The 25,086-nt window shown below is 45.5% G+C and overlaps 1 protein-coding gene across 1 annotated transcript in view; it reads right to left on the bottom strand.

The window, feature by feature from the left end:
• Nucleotides 1-609: 609 nt before the first annotated feature.
• EXOSC10 (exosome component 10) overlaps nt 610-25,086 on the bottom strand; it is a 41,237-nt gene continuing 16,760 nt past the window's right edge. Inside the window, exons 10-25 of the mRNA XM_043998216.1 lie at nt 20,159-20,349; nt 18,135-18,291; nt 17,788-17,936; nt 17,360-17,410; nt 16,785-16,896; nt 15,622-15,672; nt 15,365-15,443; nt 15,077-15,186; nt 5,288-5,383; nt 5,112-5,186; nt 4,537-4,621; nt 4,224-4,297; nt 3,614-3,782; nt 2,946-3,007; nt 2,341-2,417; nt 610-1,541 (exon numbers count right to left, since the gene is read on the bottom strand). Of these exons, the coding sequence (XP_043854151.1) occupies nt 1,511-1,541; nt 2,341-2,417; nt 2,946-3,007; nt 3,614-3,782; nt 4,224-4,297; nt 4,537-4,621; nt 5,112-5,186; nt 5,288-5,383; nt 15,077-15,186; nt 15,365-15,443; nt 15,622-15,672; nt 16,785-16,896; nt 17,360-17,410; nt 17,788-17,936; nt 18,135-18,291; nt 20,159-20,349 (1,569 nt within the window). The 3' untranslated portion in view covers nt 610-1,510. The remainder of the gene's footprint in view (nt 1,542-2,340; nt 2,418-2,945; nt 3,008-3,613; nt 3,783-4,223; nt 4,298-4,536; nt 4,622-5,111; nt 5,187-5,287; nt 5,384-15,076; nt 15,187-15,364; nt 15,444-15,621; nt 15,673-16,784; nt 16,897-17,359; nt 17,411-17,787; nt 17,937-18,134; nt 18,292-20,158; nt 20,350-25,086) is intronic.

The following is a 25,086-nucleotide window of genomic DNA, read 5'->3' as shown; positions in this document are numbered from 1 at the left end:
CGTTGAGAGCTTAGCACACTGCTGGGGATGTGACAGTAATAAGAGGAAAATGCTGTTTTGCCTCTGAATCGAAATGATGCTCAAGTCCCCTAAATGAGCGTTCTAATTTTACCACCAGTATTCTGGAAGAGGCAGAATACGCGCATGCATATTCAACACCAAAAAAGAGACTGGCATATCATTTTTTGATAAACCGGGCTTTGCTCTCTGGGTGTGAATATGCTTTCTGCTTTTATGAAAATGTCAAATAACTTCTCAGAAACAGAATTACATTAAGCATGTTAATTACGGAATATTAAATGCTAATTACCTCTCTGCCTGGTTGGAATGCCAGAGAACCGAAGCCCTTGGAGATGCGCCTTGTCTAGGCTGGCGAGTTCACGTCAACCTTGTGTACCTGCTGCTGGGAGGGACCCCCTCCCCCCTTGTCCCCACCCTTTCAAATAAGCCTTCAACGATGCACTGCACAAGCAGTAACTCATGAGTACGAGCTCTCTCCTTGAAAGACAAAAAGCAGGTTTTAGGGCTGCAAAGATTATTGCTGGAGAGCATTGGCATCCACAAGAGGCATCCACCGACTCCAGGTCAGTTTTAATTTAGCAAATGAGATGTTTACTTTAAAAAAAATGTTTTATTAAGCGATGGAACCACTGAGATTTCAGCTCCTGGCCCAAGCATTGCAGCCAGCTGAGCAGCTGCTTCTAGCCCGGGCTTAATAGTCAGTGATAACAGGTTCCCAGTGTGTGGGAGTCAGGAACATCAGGGGGCCAGTGAGAGGACCTCTGGGATCATCCCTGAGCCAACTCAGCTCTCAGAAAACAGGTACCAAAAGCGGCCTTCGAGCAGCAGTCGGAGCTATTACCTTCCCAAAGGAAGGGCTGCAGACGGAGGCCAGAGAGCAGAGCAGTTCAGGGAGCCAAGACTGCCAGGACCACACACCCCTGTGCCATTACACAGGCCCCTCCCATGGCAGGTGGCTCAGGACAGCCACAAGGGCCCCGCCAATGGTGACACGCTCTTCTGGGTCAGGGTGAAGCGTATGCCCAGCCAGGACACTCTCTGTGGGCCAGGCGAGCCTGGCTGCTGCTGCCTGGAGCAAGAGCAGTCTTCCTGCGCTGGGCAGCAGATATGACCACTCCACGGTGTTATCCGGCTGAAAATCTGGGGCCCTAAAGCTGGAGAACAGAGGAGGCCTCGTCCTTCTACGGCCTCAAGGCCAGTGACCTGCTGAACTCAGTGGCTGCCCAGGAGTGCCCCCCTCGCCCTCTTCCCAGGCGGCTAAGTGTGCCATGGTGTTGGTGATCTGGGCATCATGTGCTGGGTCCATGATGGCTAATATCCCAAAGTCTCTGCTGACAAGGAAAGGAAAAAGAGCTGGCTTCCTTCCAGTAAGAATTCTTGGTTTAATATTTCAACCAGAGGTCCGTACAGAGCAGCACCCTCTGCGCCTGGCCCGCAGCCCTCTCTCTGGGCCCCAGCTGCTCCTCTTCTGTTCTCGGGGGTGCAAACACTATCTCTTTGGCCAGCTGTACCTGAAGCCTCTGTAGAGAACATGTGGAAACAAAGAAAAAAGGATCTTTTTTCTCTCTGAGGCACAAGGGCATTCCTGGGTGACCTCAAGCCTGTCCCTTATCTTCAGGGAGCCTCAGGCCACTGGCTCCACCTTATCAAGGAGTAGGAGGGAGGAGGGGGAGAGGAAGAGGTCCCTCCAGGAGGTGCAGCATGGAGGGAAGGAGGGGCTCAGCTTTGGCCCCTGCTTCCCCCAGCATCCTCAAGGCTAAGCTGCCTTCGGGGTGGGGGTGGAGGATGGGTACCCCGACAAGAGGCTGCTAAGAAACTAAAGAGGTGGGAGGGTGTCTACACAGAGTAGGATCCTTCTTTCCACTCGGGCACCCAGGTCCAAGACTTTAGCATTTACTCTAAGTGCAGGGATCCTGGGATTTTTACACACACACACACACACACACACACACACACACACACACACACACACACACACACACACACACACACACACACACACACACACACCACACACACACACACACACACACACACACACACACACACACACACACACTCTCTCTCTCTCTCTCTCTCTCTCTCTCTCTCAGATGCCCTAGTGCAGCCACAGCCCAGCTGGCTCTGTCACTGCTCCCTCACCTCTGGCCCCTGCCCCGGGAGTTCATCCAAAGTTCCTCTCTGGCACTGGCTAGAGGCCCCCACACTCACAGGGGAGCCCAGCCCTCCCCAGTTATCAGGGGATCCCTCTCCCCCACCCCAGGGTGTTTTGGGGGGCTGAGTGACCTTGTCCTGGGGCTGGGGGGCACACCAACACACCTTTCTGATTTTCCAGACACAAAAGACTTGCTTCTGTTTCCTGGTGGCTGCTTAGGTTTGCCGACAGTAGCACATTTCTGAAAAGACAAGGGGGCCATGTCACTGGAGTAACTTCACACAACTTCAAGACTTGCAGGAAACTATATCTGGGTGCCAAGTGCACCCACATCCTCCCCTCTTCCCCTGCACCAAGTTGGAGATTGCCAGACACCACAGAAGCTCTTAGAGAGAAGAGATGTGACAGCGCCTGGGGGGTGGGGGAGCAGATTCCCCAGACCCCTGCCCTTGCCTTGCACCCCGCCCGCCCCCCCCCAATTTTTGGCCATAGCCAGCTCTGCCGGAGCCAATGCCTGTCTGGCGTGTGCTGGCTTGTGTTGACATGGATGGGAGTGTCCTCCATCATGCCAAAGGCCCGAAGTCCCGTGGCAGCAAAACACAGAACGATTCATCCCCTTTCAAATCACATACAGTCTTCTCTTATTATGGGAGAGCTGGCAAGTGTCATTCCAATCCCCAGAAGAAATTTAAAAAGGAGATGCTTCCAAGGGGAGAGGCTCACACCCTGTGGCATGGGAGGGCAGGGAAGCCCAAAGAAGACTCCTTACCTTGACAGCTGGGTCCGGTGTATTGGGATCAAACTGGGCTGACTGTTTGGCTTTGCTATTTGCTGAAAGAGCAGAAAAGGTTGTCAGAGTCAGCCTCGCGCTCCCTCCTCAGGGGACAAGCGGCAGCTGCTCACTGGAGAGGAGGCCGGACACATCCCCCGGTGGCTGTGCTCCCCACACTGAAGACGAGGGAGCACCATGGCAGCCTCAGAGGTCACCCTCTGCCCCACCCCCCACCCTGCCCTTGGGTGGGTCAGCTTGTGCGACTCCATCCCGTCTGGACTCTTGAAGCTAAGGCACAGGCTTGGAGGTTAGGAGTGTCACCTGGGCCTGTATCTAAATGACCGGGGCCTCAGTACCATGGTCTAATTCAAAATATGGAAGGCTGGAGGGCAGAGGGCCCGCAGAGCAGCATGTGCACAATAGGTCAGCGCGTGGACAAGTGGGATCAGTGCTAAGGACAGACTGTGCCCAGAAGAATATTCTGAGCGAGAAGACCAAAGGGCCAAGTCCCTCTCTCTTCCAGACTCGCTCTGTTAGATCAGTCTAGAATTCTGGGATATTGCCCCATCTCGGACCCCTCTGCACCTTCTCTCCGAGACAGGGCCTCCCTGGAGGGACTGAACCATCATCTCCGGTTCCAAGCTGACGGCAGATTTCGGCCTTACCAGCAAACACTCTGAGGTCTGACTTGCTGTAGTCATACGGGGTAAACTCCTTGGGTGGCTCCTGCTCTGGGGGCTGCTGGGAAGCTTTGAGCTTCTTCTTCTCTTGTTTTGGTTCCAGGCTCCCAGGGTCGCTCCCCATCCTTTCCCTCTTCTTAGGAGCATTTTCTAGCTGCACATTTCACAAGCCCATGAAGAAAACTCATCAATAGAGAAACCAAAGTTCTAGGACTCTTCTGCTTTACCAACATGCACCTGTTGCTCACTGGAAGCCAAAAGAAGGATGACTTCTGGGAAAAGATCAGGTGGCTTGGGTGACTTGAGATGGGGCAGCCACAGCCGGGGTACTGCCCAGCAGCTCTCCGCCCCTACTGGGGAAGGCACAGAACAGTGCCTGGGGTGGGGAGAAAGGACAGTTGGATGGAGCAAGGTTTCAGTGCCTGCTTAGGAAGGGTTAGAACAAGGGAAGCTGGAGGGGAACTGCTGCCCTGACTGACCTACAACATGGGAAGGGGAAAACAGCATTCGAGTCACTCTGCATCATCCGAGGCCTAATCTTTTCCATGCCAGCTCTCTTCTCTTAAAAGTGGTAGCAGAAAGAGGGGACGCTTACCGCAGCCTGCTGCCGGACCGAGATGACCTGCTCGACGGCGGCTTTATACTCTTGCTTCGCCTCTTCTCGGGCAGCTGTAAGACAAGCAGTTTAAGGGATTCTCCCGGAAGGTGCACAGAGCCTGCTGCACTGGGGCCTCACCACAGCCCTGGCTGGACAGCGGGAAGCACCCTGGCCCAGAAGCCCATCCTTGATGCGGCCCTCCCCAGTCCATGGGACCCTGCACAAGCTCAACCAATGCTAGCCCTCACTCCCCATACAAGTTGTGAAGAAGGGGCTCTAAGGAGGATTCCCCAGGACCACTGCGAGTTACCTGTCTGCTCAGCTTTCTTTCTCAGTGCTTCCTGGGTCTCTTTTTTGATCTGTACCTGGCTGGCCAGCTTCCAACGATTGCTGATCTATAATTGAAAAGAAAAGGCACCGTGGTATCTGAAAATGCTTCCTCTTTGGGTAAGGTGGGCCAAAGAGAGGCAGCCCAAGATCTCTCTCCCTCTGAGCTACAACAGGAACACAGATAAATGTAACACAAGGTAGGAGTCAGACTGGGTAAAAGCATGCTCTACAGGGAGCTGGAAAGCTTCAAAAAGAAAAAAAAATCAGCCATAATGACTCCCAGGAGCCTCTTGCAATTGTGGGACTGGACTCAGGGAAGCCCCCTCCCATTCTTCTCTGTCCCTTCATGAGGATCAAACAAGATAAAGTGCTTTGAAAAGTATTAAGAGCTCTACAAATGTAAGGCATGCTCATTAAGAGGCTTAATCTAAAGTGATTAATGTTGAGCAGCATTCAGACAGTGGGACCTCCTCAGAAATACCCAACCCAAAGGAGTCAGAACACATCCCCCCCCCCCTCCAACTGAGACTCAAAAAGCTCCGCAGCCAAACTCACTTCATAGATTTTCGACATTGGGTCAAACTTGGCCGACTGTGAGACGTAGGCACGGCTATGTTCTGAGGGGAGATACTGAGAAAACCAAGAATGTTCTGTTAAACACGAGCCTTGAGGAAGGGCCCTATGCCCAAGAAGAGCCCCAGCCCCAGCACCTGCCCTGGGGGAGCACTCACCATCCTGAATGGATTCTCGAAGGACTCCATGATGGTCTGCGCCTTCTTCTGTGCTGTGGTTAGCCTCCCTCCACTCTCCTCGTCAGCGCTAGGCTCCTGTGGGCATGAGAGGGAGAGAGAGTGAGGCCTGAGAGGCAGAGATACTTTTGGTCATAGCATCACTGCCAGAGGGCTATTGGCTACAGTCTAGGTTATGTAACTAACTTCCGGCTGCCGGGTCAAGTCAAAAAATAACAACCAACAGTTCAGGGAAGAACTTTTAAATGGCAAAGCACTGATTGGCCAATTTGGAAATAAAGCATAAAAATCCCCAAACAAAAAAAGTGCTTCCCTCTCCTTGAGGGCATCCCTCAGTGACCGATCTGCCGTGCCCAGCACACAGCAGATGTTCAGTAAATGCCTGCTGAACAAAGGTTGAATGAACAGAACAACTCCTAAATGTGGTAACAACCATAGCCCCCAGTGGTCCCAGGATCATACAATGGGCTAAAGAAAAGTGAGGAGAAATCCCCAGAAGGGAAAAAGAAGACTCTGAGAAGAGCTATAATTCCAAAGAGAATGGCCATGCCCAAGAGATTCCAGAGTGGGATCAAATGCCAACTGAAGATAGAAAAGAAGAACTGGCATCAATACGAATGAAATAAGCTCACGAAGGAAGGATTCAAAATGACAAACTGGGTGACTGACCATGTAGAAAAGGTGGTGAAAAAGCTCAAATAAAACCTGACTGCCAAGCAGCTGCCCCTCACAGGGCAGCAAGCCAGCCTGGCTGAGGCAGCAGGAGCCAGGCAAGCCAAAGCCCCACTGGTACCATTTCCCCATGGATCCTGACAGTGACCACTCTTGAACCCCAACGCCTTGGGGACAGCAATACTTCCAGGCCTCTGCCCTGAGGCACCCCCTAGGAAGCAGCTTCCATGGGGACGCAGCCTGGTCACTGCTCCTGCAGGCACCCTGAACAGAAAGTTCTTGTCTCCCAAGGCCTGGGCCCGACACATGGTTCAACATCAGAAAGGATTTTATCCATGGAAATGACACCAAAGAAGAGGCATCGACCTTTGCTTGGTGCTGCACTCTAAGGACCAGAGGACTTCTCCATGTGACTTGCAGCTGAAATCATCCATGTGTTGTCTTCCCCATTAGAACATGAGCTCCTTCTACTTATATTCTCAGCACTGACACAGTACTTTGCACACAGCAAGTGCTCACTAAAGGCTTCATTCATTCATGAAGCAGACTCTCTGAGGAGTTGCAGAGATTAGGCAAAACAAAGAAAATGAGAGAGAAGAGCAAACAGCAAAATTTAAAAAAAGGACAAACTGGAATCCCATCTCAGATCCCTACAAAAAAAAAAAGCAATAGGGACAGAAGACCAAGATCAGGGATCCAAATGTAGAATTATGGGTATTCCAGAAAGATGCAAAGAAACAAGGATTTTGTATGCCACAACCCAGAAAATCATCCACTAGAACTGCCTGGCAATATTGGAAACAGACTGCACAATGCAACTAACCGAATGTAAAGGGTCCTAAGAGGGAAGCTGTAACTTACTCAGAAATACAGTCGCCAAGTTCACTGTCTGGGAGAAACCAGGCAGAAACTCTGCTCATCATCAACAAGCACTGACTTTGACCATGCGAGAGTAGAAAACAGAAGCAAAAGCTGAAATGCCATCCTTCAGGGAAGCCAGCGAAGGCACCTGCCTCACAGGGTGGTTGTGAGGAGCAACTGAGACAACAGTTGTAAGGCCTAGCACATAGTAAGTACTCTGTTCCTCCCCTTCCCCCCTTCTCCAGGAAGACCACCAGAAGGCATGTTCTCCAAGGGGCCAAAGAGAGGAAGAACATTCCTGAAAATACAAAGAGAGTTAGAGCAGAACTCTTTGTAGTAACAAAGAACTAACTGGAAGGAAGATGGGTCCCCATGGGTTGGGCAATGGCTAATGAAACATCATCATAGTGTGCCTTAAGAAGCGCTGCTCTGGGCCAAGCCTGATGGTGCCCACCTCTAACCCATGCTCCTAGGGACTGCCAAGGCTACTGGATCGTTAAGCTCGGGAGTTCTAGGCAGCAGTGGGACTAAAACCACTCGGGTATCCATACTAAGTTCAATACCAATACAGTAAGCCTTCCAGAAGTGGGGAAAGTGGAGAATCAGGTTGCCTAAGGAGGGGTGAGGTGGCCCAGGTCAAAACCAGGGCAGGTCCAAGCTCCTATGCCAATCCACAGCAGGGCTGGCCCACTGTAGCCCCCACACTTCCAGTCAGAGGAGGCGGCTAAGGACAAAGAGTAATGTGTTTGTTCACTCGGGCCTGTGTTCTTGGTGGCAATGCCAGGTCAGGCAGCAGAGCTCTTGTGGGTCCCCTGGAATGGGGCAAAGTTTAAAGCCACAAAAAAATCTTTTCAGCCCTCAGCTACTGAGATAACTAGGATGAACAGAAAGAAAAAGAGGCAATGGTCATTCAATGTAGGGACAAAGAAGACTGCAAAAATAAAATGTAAAGACTGTAAAGTAATACTTGCTAGAAAATCTGCTGCTGCTGTGTTTGCAGTGAAAGTGAACGGCAATGCAAGAAATCCATGTGGCTCCTGTGGACAGGCAGTTCTGGGGCATGAATAAGCCTCTAACCAAGTTGTGTGAAATCACATTTTTAAAGACAAAGATTCCCAAGAAATAAACAAAGCCTACTGGCGTTCTTGGGCCACGATGATGGGTTGGATGCTAAAGAAGGCATTCAAAGATGAATACAGTTACTACGGTCAGAGTTCCAGAAACTCCAGTGATTTCTGGAGCCTTCTGCTATGTCATCATTTTGGACAAAACGCTTGGTGAGTGGATGCCAACAACTGAACATGGGTGTTCTTTCAGAAAGAATGCTCGAAGTGTAATTAATAAAAGTTTTCCATTTGAAATCGAAGCAAAAGTGGCATTAGAAATCTCCTAACATAACAAGCATAAATGACATTTTTTTTGTTTGTCTGTTTTTTTGGTGAGGCAATTGGGGTTAAGTGATTTGCCCAGGGTCACACAGCTAGTAAGTGTTAAGTGTCTGAGGCTGGATTTGAACTCAGGTCCTCCTGAATCCAGGGCCGGTGCTTTATCCACTGTGCTACCTAGCTGCCCCCATAAATGACATTTAAAGAAGAGAAAGTACCTCAGGATTCTGAGAGAAAAGGAAAACAACCCTGATCTAGAGACTCCTGGGATGTTAGTGAGGATCCCTTCACTCCAAGGACAAGGGGCAACAATTCACAACTTCTAGTGGCTCAGGGAGACCATCTACAAGGATTCTGGAATCGTTTTTAACCAGCTCACTGAAGAGCATATGGAATTATCTGGACAGATCTCAAAAATGGTAGCATGAAAGGAAAACAAGGTAATGGAGAAAGGCAGCTGCTATATCATCTCCAAATTTTAGAATATGGATATCTTTTTTTAAAGGGATGCATTCATAATAAGGGTGTGATCACCAAGCTACAGAAGGAACACAAATATATAAAACCAAGAGTCATTCCCCAGAGGATAAGCAGTCAAAGGACAGGAACAGTTCTCAAAAGAAGAAATGCAACCTATTAACAATCATATAAGGGGCAGCTAGGTGGCGCAGTGGATAGAGCACCGGCCCTGGAGTCAGGAGAACCTGAGTTCAAATCCCACCTCGGACACTTAACACTTACTAGCTGTGTGACCCTGGGCAAGTCACTTAACCCCAATTGCCTCACTAAAAACCAAAACCAAAACCGAAACAAAACAAACCAAACAAACAATCATATGAAGAATGCAAATTAAAGCAATCTTAAGGTTTCACTATACACCCAGAAAATTGGCAAGATGACAAAAGGTAGAAAGAAAGCTGGAAGGCCCAGTAATATACTATTGGTGGAGCTATGCCTTGATGTAACCATTCTGAAAATCATTTTGGAACTACATTGAGAAAGCAATTAAGAAAGCCATAGATTTCCCCCTGAGAAGGGATAGCTATATAAATACTAGCTATTATTGGTCTTATCTTTGATCAAAAGATCTCCTCCTAAGTATGTACCCCAAAGATGCCAAAGAAAGGTATCATAGGATAAAACTGCACCTGTGATTTCAATGGCACTGGGAACTTCTGCATAAAAGAACTCCCTGTACCAATGCAAGGTGGCACCGGTACAGCTTTTTTAGAGAGCTGCTTCAAGCACTGGGGTTAAGTGCCTGCCCAAGATCACCCAGACTGTGGGGTCTGAAATTGGTCTTAAACCCAGGTCAGCTCTCTATCCACTACACCATGCTGCTCCTCAGAGATCCCATACAGACCAAACAAAACAGCAAAACTCACTCATGAATGCAACAGAATAGTAATACTTTAAAAAATAATGAATGTGAAGACTTCAGAGAAACATGTAAAGACATATATGAGCTGATGCAAAGTGAAGTAATCACAACATGGAAAACAACACACATACAAAGATAACAGTATAAAAGGAAGAAACAAAACAAAACAAAAAACTGAACTCTGGGCTTCAGAGAGGAGATAACCAAGAGCCCCTCCCACCTTTTGGACATGGAGTCCTGCAGCATACCATCAGACTCAGCCCACTGATAGGTTGGTTAGTTTTACTGAAGTGCTCATTAGCTTTCTTCTTTTCTACTCTGTTAGAGGGGATGGTTCTCTGGGGAGGGAACGAGGGAAGGCTGTTTTTGGAAATGAAGATGATGTACCAGGAGAACAATCCTACACAATGCCCTTGTTAGTAACAAACAAAAACAATACTGAAAAGCCTCACAACTCTGTCAGTGTTGTGATCAATGGGGGCAGGTAAAGCAATCTCCCTGCCACTCAGCAGACATGTCATGGACTACAGGTGAGAAATTTCAGAGATGGCCCCTGTATTAATCTGCTTTGACTTTTTATGAGAAGGTGTGTAGGGGTGGGGGTGAGAGGAGAAAGAAAATTCATTGGGAAATAATGGTGATAACAACAAAAAAAAGGGCACCAATGAAATACATTTAAAAAATAAAGATTTTTCTTCAATGTCTCACACCCACTGACTGTGGGTGCTTCCCCACCAAGCTCTGATGCCTGGTGATCCCATCATCCTCCATGGGTTCAATTATCAGCTCTATGAAGATGACTCCCAGATCAATATCTGTCCCTCTGCTAAACTAGTCCTCTATCTCCAAATTCCTCTTGGACATCTCAAACTGGACATTCTATGGGTGCTGCAAACTCCACGTGTCCAAAACAGAATTTATTCTAATTTCCCCCAAACCTTCAGCCCAATCAAACTCTTTATTCAAGCCCAGGTTATGTACTGCTGTCTTCCCAGTCACCCAGGTTGACAACTTCGTTGTTATCCTCTGCATCTGCACGCTTGCTCCTGGCAAAGCCCGTGCACGGCCAGATCTTGTCCTTTCTACCTTCACAACATCACTCATCTCTGCCCGTCTCTTCTTTCATACAGCCAACATACTAAAGCAGCCCCCCATCGCCTCTTGTTTGCACTAGTGCAGTAGGTGGCCATCTCTTTGTGACTAAGGGAATGGGACATGGGGGTGGGTGGTGGGTGGATGGGGAGGGGGAGTCCCTCTAGGGTGAGTGGGGGACAGGCACTTGCCAAAAGATGCTTCAGTCACACTTTAATAAGGCAGAGAGAGAGTACAGAGGCCAATGGCCCAGGAACTAGGAAGAACAGCATGGAGACAAACACTGCAGAGGGGTGGTGGAGCGAGCCAGGTAGTGTGGGGAAGACATTGGCCAGGGGCACAGAGAGCCTCTTCTGTCACCACTGATCTGAGATGGGTGCGCTCAGGCAGCAGGGACCCATTGCAGATGGAGGAGTGCTGGGTCAGGGGAGAGTTAGGGGTTTCATTTTGACAGTTTTGGTGAGAGTGCTGCCTATCCACACCAGCTCAAAGTTATCGGTAAAATCTTAGGATTAGTTCATTAGCTTAACTTAAATTTGCTGGTGTTCTGTTCTTACTGCATGTGTCTGGAGCTTACTTGAGGCTTACATACCATGGACATTTAGCAGGACCAAGGGCCCTTACAGTAAGGCCTAGCTAGATGCCTCTAGTTTATGAGACAGTTACAAAACAGGACTCTGTTATGCTCTCTTCATTTATGGGACACTAGTAAGTAACTTTTGGGTTTCCCTCTGCAGTCTTACTTCCTACTATTGTTACCTTACGTTAGCTACTTATAAATGTGCTGTATTTACTAGAAGGGGGGCCAGAACAAGATACAATTTTAACACAAGTAACATTTATTAAGTATCTACTATGTGTCAGGCACCGTGCTAAGCAATAACCTTCTCTATTTGGTCTCCCTGCCTCTCTGATGGCTTCTATCACCTCCAGGGTCAAATAGAGTCTTCTGTTCTGCATTTAGAGCTCTTCATAACCTGGCTCCTTTCTTCATTTCCTGACTTTTTACACCTTCCTCTCTCCTCCCCATAGTTTATAACCCAGGAAGCCTGGCCTCCCTGTAGTTCCATGCACATGCCGCTCCGTCTTCTGTCTCAATGCACTGGTTGCCCCCTGACTGGGAACATTCTTCCCTCACCCCTACACCTCTGAGATTCACTGACTTCCTTTCTCAGATCTCACCATCTGCAGGAGGCCTTTCCCAGTCTGCCACCCCTTACCCCAACAAGCTGCTGTGACCTTCATCTACTCTGTACATTATACACCTAGACACTGCCTCCCCTGTTAAAAGGTGCACGCCTTGAGGACTGGATTCTGTCCTTTCTTTGTATCCCTGGTGCTCAGCACAATGCCTAACACATAGTGAGGGTTCAATAAATGCTTGTTGATTACTTACTTCAATAAGCTCAGAGAATTGAATTATCTCGTAATAGGAATCCAGCCTTGTAAAGGGCTTTTGAACTATAAACTGACCAAGCACATGAAAATTGTACCAGATGGTCAAGAATTGGATGGAAATAAAGAGAAAAAAATTAATCATAACTGTTGGAGACAAGTATGACACACCATGCAAACTGCAGGGGTTCTAGGTCATAGGACCTGAATTTAAATCCTACCTCTGACGACCTCTGTGTGTGTGATCTAGGGCAAGTCATTCAGCCTCTACTTCCCCATCTCTCATATAGGTGGTTGGACTAAATGGCATCTGAGCTAAGGCCAGAGTATTTTAACGTCATGCCTAGCATAAAAGGCAATTGAAAAAAGGGGAGTTTTTAGGAGACCAGAGCTAAAAGTGAAGGATTATTATAAATAGAGAATGGGAGAACAGGATGATTCCTAAACTACAAATGATCTTGTCTATGAGGGAAAGGGTTAAAAATATTTGTACTAATAACAACTGAATCCCAGGATAGTGTGTGTGTGTCTGATTAAGATTACAAATATAAGTTTTGTGTTTGGTAGAGATAAGAGGAAGGGTGGCTGTGTAGAGAGAATATTGGGTTTATAAAAACAAAACAGGCAGTACTGTACCTTGTACTGATTTTTATGCCATAAGATCTAATGGAGGGAAAACAAACTATTATAGTATTCCCCCCCCCTTTATTTTTTAGGGCAATGGGGGTTAAGTGACTTGCCCAGGGTCACACAGCTAGTAAATGTCAAGTGTCTGAGGTCAGATTTGAACTCAAGTCCTTCTGAATCCAGGGCCGGTGCTCTATCCACTACGCCACCTAGCTGCCCCCATTATAGTATTTAAAAAAAATAATCTTGAATATTAATGGCCTGAATTCACCAACAAAAAGGGAATGTTTTGCAGTGTGGATTAATCAATCAACATGCCTACCAAGTGCCAGGCATGAGGGGCACAAAGAAAGGCAAAAGACAGTTTCTGCTCTTAAGGAGCTCATAGCCTCTTGGAGGAAGCAACGTGAAAGCAGCTATGTACAAACAAGACACGTGTAGGATACATTGTAGATAATCCACAGAGGGAAGGCACCAGCATCAAGAGGGAGGAGGAAAGACTTCTTGAAGAAGGTAGGATTTTAGTTGGTGCTTGGAGGCCAGGAAAACTCGGACACAGAAAATGAAGAGGGAGAGTTCTAGGCACAGGGGACAGGGAAAATACTTGGAGTTGGGAGATGGTGTGTCATGCTCAAGGAATGGCCAGGCGGCCAGTGTTACTGAGTCCAAGCATATGTGGAAAATAGTAAGGTGCAAGAAGACTCCAAAGGGTAGGAGGGGTCTAGGTTATGAGAGGTTCTGAATGCCAAACACAGGATTTTATATTTGATCCTGAAGGTGATAGGGAATCTCACTGCAGCCAAATGAATGGGGAGAGAGTCGGGGTGATATGATCTGACTGGTGCTTTAGGAGGTTCAATCTGACAACTGAGTAGAGAATGGTTTGGAGAGGGGAGAGAACTGAGGCAAGCAGACTGACCAGCATGCTATGGCGTCAGTGAAGCGATGGGGGGCCTCCCACCAGGCTGGTGGCAGTGTTAGAGAAGAGAATGAGGCATATGTGAGATAAGTTAGGAAGGTAAAACTGACAAGACTTAGTAATAGAATGGAAAAAAGAAGGGTGAGAGAATGAGGAGTTGAGGATAACACCTATGCTGCAAGCCTGAATGACTAGGAGAATAATCAGCTCCCAACAATTTGATGCTTACACCAAATATATCTAAAACCTAAGGACTCATATAAATCCAAAGTGAAGGGTCCAGAATAAAATCTATTCTACTTCAGCTGCATCCCCAAAACTAGGAATTGCAATCATGCTTTCAGATAAGGTAATCAAAATCAGAGATAGCATTAAGAAAGAAAAGTAGAGCAATTTTATGATTAAAAGTATGATGAGATAATATCACTATTCACCCAAGTGACATAAGATACAAGTTCTTAAAAGAAAAAAAAGAAGTAAAGACCTAGATAGTAAGACACTGATTACAATTTTAACAGCCCTTTGTAAGAACCTAACAAATTCAACAAGGACGAATAATTAATAAACTATAAACTTGAAAAGAATGTTGGAAAAACTGGATTTGATAGCTCTATGTGGATTTCTGAATGGCAATCTAGTGAATATAAATATTTCTCAGACTCTCATATGCTGTACCATTAAAAAGTTGGAAAAGAGTGGAAAATTTCTTTCATAGTTGTGGCTAGGGAAGGAAATTGTAATCAACAATTTGTTCATATGCATACATAAAAACATACAGAAAGAAATGCATATATGTATATATATAAATACACACACACACACATATATGTGTGTATATAGAAAAAAAGACTTTGTATAAAAAGCTTTCGCATATACAAAATAAATACAGCTAGAACAGGAAGACTTGGACTACAATAATTTTTAATTATGTCAGATGATGAAATTTTTCATATGTTCATATCCAGTGATTCTATTAGTGGGATTACATCAGAAGAAGGTCCATGACAAAGGGTAAGGACCCACATATACCAATATTACTTATGATAGCAAAAAGGTAGAAACAACCTCTGAGTCCAAAAATACGAGGAATGGCTTGTGAATGTAATAGAGTATTATTGTACCATGTGGAACAGGAAAGGGAACAAGTATTTCTATAGCCCTGACTATGTGCCAGGCACTGTGCTAAGTAAGTGCCTTTTACAAATATGATCTCATCGGATCCTCACAACCACTCTGGGAGAACAACCCTGAGAGACAGGTGCTGTTATTATCCCCATTTTGCAGTTGAGGAAATTGAGGCAAACATAGTAAGCACTTAAATCCTTCCTCCCTCTTTTACCTTGTCTGACATCTGGAATCTCAGTGACTCAGACAATGGATTGGTTTGATAATGTAAATTAAATGGAGTATGGTCTACAACAAACCACGAAGTTACTTACACTGAATAAGGTGATGACTGCCGTAGCAATAAGGCAGCCAACATCTGATAAGGTCTCATTTTCATCTTTGTCAGAGAAGAGGGTTGCCTTTTTCTGAAGTGGCCCAGGTCCTACAAAAATGGAAGCAAATGAAGGTTTTTAGGTCCAAGTAGCCAGCCTATGCCTGAAAGACTTCCATGTCCAAAAATTTTTCTAAAGCTTTGTCCAAGTATCTTAAAAGGGGCTCAAATATGAACTGTAAGCAAAAATTAAGAGTACAAAAGTGCCCCATATAAACCAGAGGTTTACCTGTGGCTGCGACATTTAGATAATCATCTGGAGGAGCACGGGAATAATCATGAGGTCCAAATAAGGCATTTTCCATTCTCTGTATAAAAAAAAAAAGGAGACAAAACAAAAGCTGCTATAAATGAATCTAAACTACTCCTGTACCTTTGCTCTGAGGAAAATGTCCTCTAGAGTTGGTACCACCCCAACAGAGGACTTCTGGTAGTCTGTATCTATCTGGTCATATGAAACCCACTCCATGAAAGACAGGACTGTACCTCAGGAGCAGGCTGGGGTCTGCTCTTCTTCCCTCCAGATGCAACTTCAGACTAGGAATACAGAAAAAAGAAAAGGTTAAGAAAGAGCAGTTTGAACAGCAAGACCCAACACACCTATACCTCCACCCCCTCCCCACCACATTCTATTCTCTACTCAGTGACCAAAGTGGTCTTCTTCAAGTGAAGGTCTGGCCATGCCACTGCCTACTTCAAACTCCAGCAGTTCCCTATTGGCTCTGGGATCAAAGATAAACTCCTGTTTGGCATTTCAATCTCTTGCCAGTCTGGTCCCTTCTGAGTTGTTCAGGTTTACTAAACACTACTCCTGCTTCATACATGCTCTATGGCCCAACCATCTTGGCTGATTTGTAGTTGCTCATGATGCCTCATCTCTTCTTCCTCACCTTGGCCTCTTAGAACCTCTAGATTCTTTTAAGATTCTGCTCAAACACTACTTAAAAAAATTCTTTTAAAAAATTCTGAACTTAGGGGGCAGCTAGATGGCTCAGTGTATAAAACACCGGCCTTGGATTCAGGAGGACCTGAGTTCAAATCTGGACTCAGAGACTTGACGCTTACTAGCTGTGTGACCCTGGGCAAGTTACTTAACCCTCACTGCCTGGCCAAAAAAAAAAAAAATTCTGAACTTAAATATTGAGTAAACACTTCTACATAGAAAGTAAAACAGAAAAAGAAGAAGGTGCACGAAATTATAGCTCTGTCATGTATAACATATGCTATGTACAGTACGCTTCCATTAGGCATATAACAATTCAACACTGAAATTCCAAAGACATGTTGTTTGTCTGTCAAATGCCCTTTCTGCAGGAGGCCAGGTTCAAGATGCTGCTGTAATCCCAGACCCTCTTCCTGTATCCTGTCTTGACCTCAAACACAAAATGTCTAACATTTAACTCATCTTCCCCATAACTTTTTCCTCCTAAGCTTCCCTACGTCTATGAATTCTCCTCAGACTCTTAGAATGGTCTTTCCCTCCTCCCTCTCCTTTGCTCCCCATGGCTGGTCCTGGTCCTAATGACCTCAGTCATCATCTAGGTGCCTCCTTCGGCAGGGTAAATCCCAAGGTTCCCAGTGAAAATAGGTTCTAGCAGACTGAACTGACTTGCTAGCCTTCAGTGTCTTTAAGTGGAACATCATCCTACCTTGAGCAGAGGCATTTCTCGGGCCTGCTGGATTAGAAGGTGCATTTCATTGATTTGCTGCCGCACGAGAGGAGGTACAGGGTTGCAGCAAGCAATAATACCCTGAGGTTCCCTAAAGGCAAACAACAAGTCAGCTTAATCTTCAAAAAAGCATAGCATTTAAAGATGTTCAGATGAGAAGACTGATCTGGAGGTTCAAGGTCAGGTCCAATGGCTTCACAAAAGGCCAAAGGTTTATCAGCAGACTTCTGGCCAGTATTAACTGACTTCGGATTAGCAGAGGAGAAGCCTGAGTCTTTCCCTTCGAAGTCCAATCCAAGGGCTATTATGTTCTCTATGAATTTTCCCTACTTTCCTTCCCACCCCCATGCACAGCTTTCCTTCCTTTTAGACTGTAAGATTCTTGAGAGCAGAACTTCCCTTGTATCTATTCCTATACTTTCAGTACTCATCGAGACATAGTTAGTACTAAAGGTTTCTGAGTAGAAGGACAACCCTGACCAGCAATCAGGAGAATGGGCTTTTGAAGACTATGGGACCCCTGTGACTGCCATCTGGCCAGCACAGAGACTCACTTGGGCAGCTCCTCAGCTATCTTCAGCATCATGTGGTTGGGCAGGACATAGCTGCAACAAAAAGCAAAGAAGGCTTAGTAAGATGGGGGGCAGAGCCCACAAAGATCTTGCCATGAAAGTTAACAAACGTCATGAAATAAATAAAACAGTAACTCCGCAGGAAAAGACTCAATCCAAAATCTGGGCAGTAAATCCAGCTTTCTTTTGCTAGTAGGCCTGCTAGGCCTTGTTAAAAGTATTAAAATAGGGGCAGCTAGGTGGCACAGTGGATAAAGCACCAGCCCTGGAGTCAGGAGGACCTGGGTTCAAATCCGGCCTCAGACACTTAACACTTACTAGCTGTGTGACCCTGGGCAAGTCACTTAACCCCAATTGCCTCACTTAAAAAAAAAATTATTAAAATAATTTTTGTTCAACCACTGTCTCACCCATAACTCTCATCCTCCCTCCGGGCTGTTCTGTCCCTCCAAGAATAGAGCAACTGAAAGGCTGTGAGCTGCTGGGTATTGAGATGCTTCTTCTGTTTTCTGTACAGCTCGAGGTATGAATCTTCGGTGAAAATCGGTTTGATGAACCTCTACAAAGGGTTGTGGGAAAAAGAGTCAGATATGGGTAAGTCAATGTATTTTTGGCCTTCAAGAGGCCAACTCTAAATCTGTGCTCCCTGAAAGAATAGAAGAGAAATGAACAGAACCTTCCTGAGAAACAAATGACCAGAGAGCTCCCCCATGCCCACGTTCCCCTGGCTTTTGTTTGGTCTCTGGCAAGGCCTTACCTTGAGGCAAATGTCCTTGCTCCGCTGCCACACCACCTGCAAGTGAGCTGGCTGCCCGTTTGCTCGCTCCCACAGGTCTGAACGCATCTTATCATAAATGTAGAGGAGGTAATGGGTGTCATGGCGTGCATAGTTAAACATTTCCTCAGGTAAAGGTCTAGAGAAACAACGAGGGAGGTTTGAGTGATTTCCTCTAGTGGCAGCTAACTCCACTATTCCTACCACCACCTGGCATAGTGTTTGTATATGTAAAAAATATTTGTTGGATGAATGAATCAATACTCATCAGGTCCTAAAGCACAAACCTTTAATCAACACATACATTATTCACTTAGCACCTTTTTACTATAATTCACAGATTAGCAACTGGGTGAAGAGGGTGTCTCACAGTGATAATATGGTGACCGAGGCCTTGAAGACATACAAACTGCCTGTTTGGTTTCCACAATACCTACACTATACACAGAGGGAAGCAGAGGGGGCACGAAAAGAAGGCTGGATCTTGATCAAGACGACCTCAATTTAAACCATGGCTCTGCCACCGATTACTGATGTGGGGCCCTAGACAAGGATATTTCTGGCCATATTAGTTCTGCACACTATGTTTCAAGGAGAACTTTGATAAGCTAGAGAGAGTCTAGAGGAGGGTCACTTGGATGGTTACAATCTTTTGAGTTCCTGCCATTTGACAATCAGTCAAAGGAACTGTGAATGTTAAACACGGAGAAGAAGAGACTTGGAGGGAGAAGTAAGTTGTCTTCAGGTAACTGAAGGGCTGTCTCGAACATGAGAGATTAGACTTGTTCTGCTTGGTCCTCAAGAACACAACTAGGAGCAATGAGTGGAGACTGCATAGGTCACCTGAGGCTTGAAAACTCTGTAGAGGCCTCCTCCCTGCAGGTCCCTGAGCACAGGATGGATGGCCACTTGTGGAAGGTTCTGCTGGGGAGTGTTTGGGGCGGGGAGGGGAATTCTTGGATAACAGGGTCTCAAAGGACCCTTGTTCCTGAGTCTATGAAATCTCGGAATTTCTCTGGGCTTCAGCTTCACCATCTGGAAAATGAGAGGGCTGGACCAGGTGCCCTGAAAGGTCCCTTCCGGTCCTCCATCCATGCTCCTCTGATGATCTATTTTGATCCTCAGAACAACACTGTGATCGGTAACTAGAAGTATTCCCATTCCCATTTTATAGATGAGGAAACTGAGGCTGAGAGAAGGTAAACGACTTGTCCAGAAGCAAGACTTCTCTTGGCCTTTAAGCTTCTCTGAGGCTCCCTTTCCTCCACTGAAAACAGGGACAAGACTTGTACACAACACTAGCTCCCAGGGCTGTGATGAAGAAAGTGCTCTGTGAGCTGTCACGGTATTGAAAAATGTGAACTGTTCCCTTTGTTATTTTGCTAACAGGTTTATTGGATTATTATTTTATTAAGACCTAGGTTACTTCCCCGTCACTACCAACAAGGAGACATGCTGTTTAGTGATGCTTACAAATGATGGGGGGAACTGTAATGTTTTGGCCAGTTGCTGGAAAATGGGAACATGAGCTTCAAGGAAATCCAATTGCTAAGTCACATTATTAAACACCAAGTATAAAGTCAAAAGAGCTCCTGCATTTTGCTATCAATCATATTATACATGCAACATTGGTATCAGAAAAATGTGAGTTTAAAGCCTAAGAAAAGAGAACTGCATCCAGGTAAACATAATGACTACAATTCTCCTTTAAGGAGTTACTAAAAATTGTTTCCTGCCCATTCTCTCCTCTTACCCAGAGTAACAAATCCAGTCCATATAAGTGCACATCAGTCCATATAAGTGCACATCAGTCCATATAAGTGCACATCAGCCCTCTGAAATTCCCTTTTGCTTCTGTGCTTATGGCAATCCTGACAGAACAGGCAGAGAACATCCACCTCATAAATCCTATAGGCTGTAAACAGAGAGAGAAACCCACTCCTCCAAAGACAAAGGCATCTTGGTACCCAAATTCCAGGCAATGGAGTCACCAGCAGGAAACATACCGTATCCTCCAGTCGGCCAACTGATACTGTTTGTTTGTTTCCACATTGCAGTAGAGTTTCAGTAAGTGATCCAGTGAATGCCTGCCAAGGTTAAGAATGCGAGCTGCCTGGTGCGTATCAAACATGTTCACCACATACAGTCCAAAGTCTTTCTGTAACCATTCAATGTCCATATCAGCACCATGGAATACCTGGAAAGCAAAATCAAAGCCATGAAAAGCACGTGGAGCGAATTCTGTCCCAGATGGAGACTCGGCTGTGGGTTCATTTTAAAGAGCTTGTCTCAATTTGGTGAGTAACCTAGCCAAACAACAATCGTGGCCAAGAACTCTGAGGAAATAACAGAATCGCAGACTTGGAAGGGACTTGAGCAGCCAGCCAGTCTAGCTACTCCTACAGAAAAGTTTCCCTTCTAACAAGTCTAAGCAGCGTGCCTCCAACCCCTCCCAGAACCCATCACTCCCAAGGCAGGGCAGAACATTTCTGGATGGCTTCTAGAAAGTTCCTCATTATAGTAAGCCTGAATCTCTCATATTTTGCCCTTTTGCTAGAGTTAGTCTAAAACCAGCGTTCTGCTTCTTTAATCCTCTTTCCATAGGACAGAACGGGGGAGGGCTGCACTCAGAATGAGAAAGACCTACATTCAAACCTTAAGACGCTTCTCAGATGTGTGCCCATGGGCAAGCCATCACATTTTGCTGAGCCAATCCACCTAAAAGGGTTGCTGTGAGCTCACATGCAGGATTGTATATAAAGTGCTATGCAAACTTCAAAGCAGGATGCTGCTATCAAGTGTTATAACAATAATAATTAGTAGTATTACTGAAAGCCCTTCAAGCACTTGAAGACAGGTATCATACTCCCCCAACCCCTCTCACCCCCACCAGCCTTCTCTTCTCCAGTCCAAATACTTCCCACTGATATCACATGAGGTTAGATCACTGCGAGCTTAGAAAACAACAAATTAGCAATATTTATGTTGTATTGTCGTTTTATTTATTTTGTTAAATGCTAATCTGGTTTGGGGAGTGAGTCTGCCACTCCTTTGTCCTAACCATCCTCAGAGGGCATGTGTTTCTGCTCCTTCACTATCCTGGCCGTTCTCATCTCTGTGGTTTCTAACAGCAATATTCTCCCTAAGGTACGCGCTCAGAATGAGCGTGTTACTGCAGACATCCAAAAGGGCAGCACGCTATCATCTCCCCCCTCCTCCTGGAAGCTCTGCCAACAGTCCAAGATCACAATGACTCTTGACACATTGCCAGTTCAGAGTGAGTTTGCTGTCCACCAAATCCCCCAGTTTCTCAGGTAAACTATTACCTAACCATGTCTCTTCCACATTGTATCTGTAAAGGAGGATTTTTGAACCCAAGTACGTAATACTCCTGCATTTGTTCCTATTCAATCTTATGAGATTCAACTCACTGTTGCAATCTGGCAAGATGCTCTTGGATCTTAATTCTGTCAACCAGTGTGTGAGCTCTGTGTTCTTGCTCCCACCCTTCCCATCTTCTCCAATAGCTCACAACCTCCAGCATCCCCTCTCTCCACTCTTGCACTGATAGACAGCCTTCAGACACTCCCCAGTCTCCCCAAGCCCCAAACTTGGAATTTTCACTAGACCCTTCCATTCGGTCAAGTTCGATGCATGACAATTACAGGCACTTGGAAAATGCCATCTACACTCACTGTCTCCACTTCTGGGATTCCCTACTGCTTCAGATTCAATCATGCAACCAAAATTGCTCTTTCCAAAGTTACTACTTAACTGCCAAGCCTGAAAGCCATCCTTCTCGACCTATCTGATGTATCTGACGATACTGACCGTCCTCTCTTCTCTGGCATTTTGTGACACTGATCTTTCCTACTCTTCTTACTTTTGTTGTTGCTGGCTCTTTGTGACCCCATTTGGGGTTTTCTTGGCAGAGATCCTTGAGTGGTTTGCTACTTCCTTCTTAAGCTCATTTTACAGATGAGGAAACTGAGGCAAACAGGGTGAAGTGACTTGTCCAGTGTCACATAGCTAGTGAGTATCTGAGGCCAGATTTGAAATCGGGAAAAGGAGTCTTCCTAACTCTAGACTCTGTGCTCTATTCTTTCAATCTTCCTGGCTTATCAATTAATCAATTCATACTCTTTACCTGTGGGTGTGTACTAAGGTTCTATCTCAGGCACTCTTCTGTTCCCTTTTTTCTTTGTCTGAATCAGCTACCATGGATTTAATTATTTTTTATCTATGCAGGTGGACTCCCAGATCTACACAGGGTGTTCCAAAAATCTTATCGCTTTCATAGCTTAGAACTGCCCCAGTGTCTCCCAGAGTTTCAATCCTACTTCACCAAACGCCTTTTGGACATTTCAAAATGACTGTCCCGGTGTTAACTCGAATTCAACCATGTCCCAAACTAGACACATTATCAAACCCCCTATCCAATCTGTCACCACCCCTTGTAGCTTTCTTATTTCCAACAAAGGCATCAACATCCTTCTAGTCTCCCAGTGCAGTACCTGATACAGAGCAGACATTTAAGAAATGCTTGTTTACTGAGGCAGAGTCAAGATATCAGAGTAGTAGGAAGAAGTTCTACCTCCACAATTCCTCCCCAAATGTACTGAAAATGTAACAGATTGAGTCCTGATTGTGAACTACAAGGGAAAAAATTCATAATGAACCATTTTTCTAGTGCAGGTTGGGATAGGGAGATAGACAAAAAGATCTTTGGACACTGGGGATAGGCTCTAACCAGGAACTGCAGCAAGGAACCTTCCAGCATAGGAGATTAAAAGAGGACTGTGGCTGTGCACCAGAGCAAGACATTGTAGACTCCCACAGAGTGGTCTGACCTTGTGCAAGAGGTGGGAATAGGTGCTGCAGCACAGGTAGCTTTGTCACTCACCACCTGGTTCTGTATCACAGATCCAGTGAGGACTGGGGAGAGGACCAGCACCTAGGGTTGGGGTTTCAGGTGTGGAGCACTCATGGGCCTTGGCTGTATGCTGAGCAAGGAGCGAGCTCAGAAGCGAGCAGCAGCTGTGCGGCCCTGACCCTGGGAACAAAGCAGGATCTCAGTTCCAGGATCCTGCACACACAGCTCCAGGGAGACTGCAGCTCTGGCTCTCTGAACCAGTAAAGCTTCCCAGCAGGCTGACAGAAGCTGAACCCAGCAGCAGTCTGCTCAAACTCCAACCAGGGATGAGCCTGAAAGTGTGTTGCTCACATGCAAACCCAGGTCAGGAACTTGTAGAACTCAGACCAGAAGGACAACAATTAGACTTTGACCTATAACAGACCACTGTGGGAACAACTGAAAGCTCACAGGTCCCCAAGCTGAGCATTTCTGAAATCCTGGAATCAATATCCTACAACAAACACCCTAAGAAAGCAGCCAGAGGATCCATGCTCAGCCAGAAATTCCCCTCCAAAAGTGGGCAGAGCCCAGACATAACAAGTCCAAAGTCAGGAAGTAAGCCAGAAGAATGAAAAATAAGAAAAAAAGAAAGAGTTCCATCATAAAGAACTATAATAGTGATAAAGATGCTTAAGACACAAATACAGAGGGGCAGCTAGGTGGAGCAGTGGATAGAGCACCGGCCCTGGAGTCAGGAGGACCTGAGTTCAAATTCAGCCTCAGACACTTGACACTTACTAGCTGTGTGACCCTGGACAAGTCACTTAACCCCAATTGCCTCACCAAAAAAAAAAAGAAAGAAAGAAAAGGAAAGAATGACTCCAAAAAAATCCACAAGCAAAGTCTCATGGAAAAACACACCCTGGGAAGTTCAACTGGAATTTCTGGAAGAGAAAAAGCAGGAGTAAAAAAAAGTTTTTATAAATAAAATGAGAATGTTAGAGGAAGAAATAGGAAAAGAATGAAAGCTATGGGAAAAAAAATAATTGTAAAGTGAATTAACAGCTTAGCACAACAGTTATAAAACCATGTCCAAGCAGCAAACTCCCTGAAAATAAGAATGGACCAAACAAAAAATAGTGACTCAATGAGAAAAGAAAAAATACTAAAACAAAGTCAAAAGACTGGCAAAAAAAAAAAAGAGGACAAGGAGGAGGAGGAGAAGAAGGAGAAGGAAGAGGAGTATAAGTAAAGTATCTCACTGCAAAAATAACTGAGATGGAAATAGATTATAGAGGGATAATTTAAGAATCACTGAACTACCAGAAATCCATGACCAAAAAAAGGGATAATCATATTCCAATAAAACAGTACTGATCTTAGAACTAGAAATAGAAAGGCTCTCATGGTCATCCCCTGAGAGAAACCCCAAAATGAAAACTCTCAGGAACATTGTAGTTAAAATCCAGATCATCTGGGTGAAAGAAAAAATACTGCAAGTGGCCAGAAAGAACAGAGTAGTCACAAGTATAGTTCAAGTACAGAGGAACAACAGTTAGGATTATACAAGATTTAGCAGAAGAGAGCCTGGAATATGATATTACAGAAGGGAAAAGATAGACTTATAACCAAAAATAACTTGTCTAGAAAAATTGAATATAATCCTAAAGGGGACAAAATAGACCTTTATTGAAACTGAGGATTTCTAAGCATTCTTTTTTTGAATTTTTTTTTTTGGGGGGGGTCTAAGAATTCTTGATGACAAGACAAGCCTGTGCAGAAACTCAGAATATAAAGGAGTCTAGAGAGACAGGAGTAAGCAATCATAAGGAACTAAACAAAGATAAAACCATTTACATTCTACTATAGGGAGATGATACATATATCTCACCAAAACTATCATAATCAAGGATAATAGTGAGAGTCTAGTAAGACAGAGGGCTTGGGAATGGTTTTGTTAGGTTTTAATAACCTTAAACAAAGAATGGGAAGGAAGGGGAAGAACACAGGGAAGAGGAGGGGAGAAAAAAAGAGAGAGAAAGAATGGGGAAAATTATCTTACTTAAGCAGAGAATGCAA

The sequence above is a fragment of the Dromiciops gliroides genome, chromosome 3 (assembly GCF_019393635.1).
Source record: "Dromiciops gliroides isolate mDroGli1 chromosome 3, mDroGli1.pri, whole genome shotgun sequence".
Taxonomy (NCBI): domain Eukaryota; kingdom Metazoa; phylum Chordata; class Mammalia; order Microbiotheria; family Microbiotheriidae; genus Dromiciops; species Dromiciops gliroides.
This window is presented reverse-complemented; position numbering and strand designations above follow the sequence as displayed.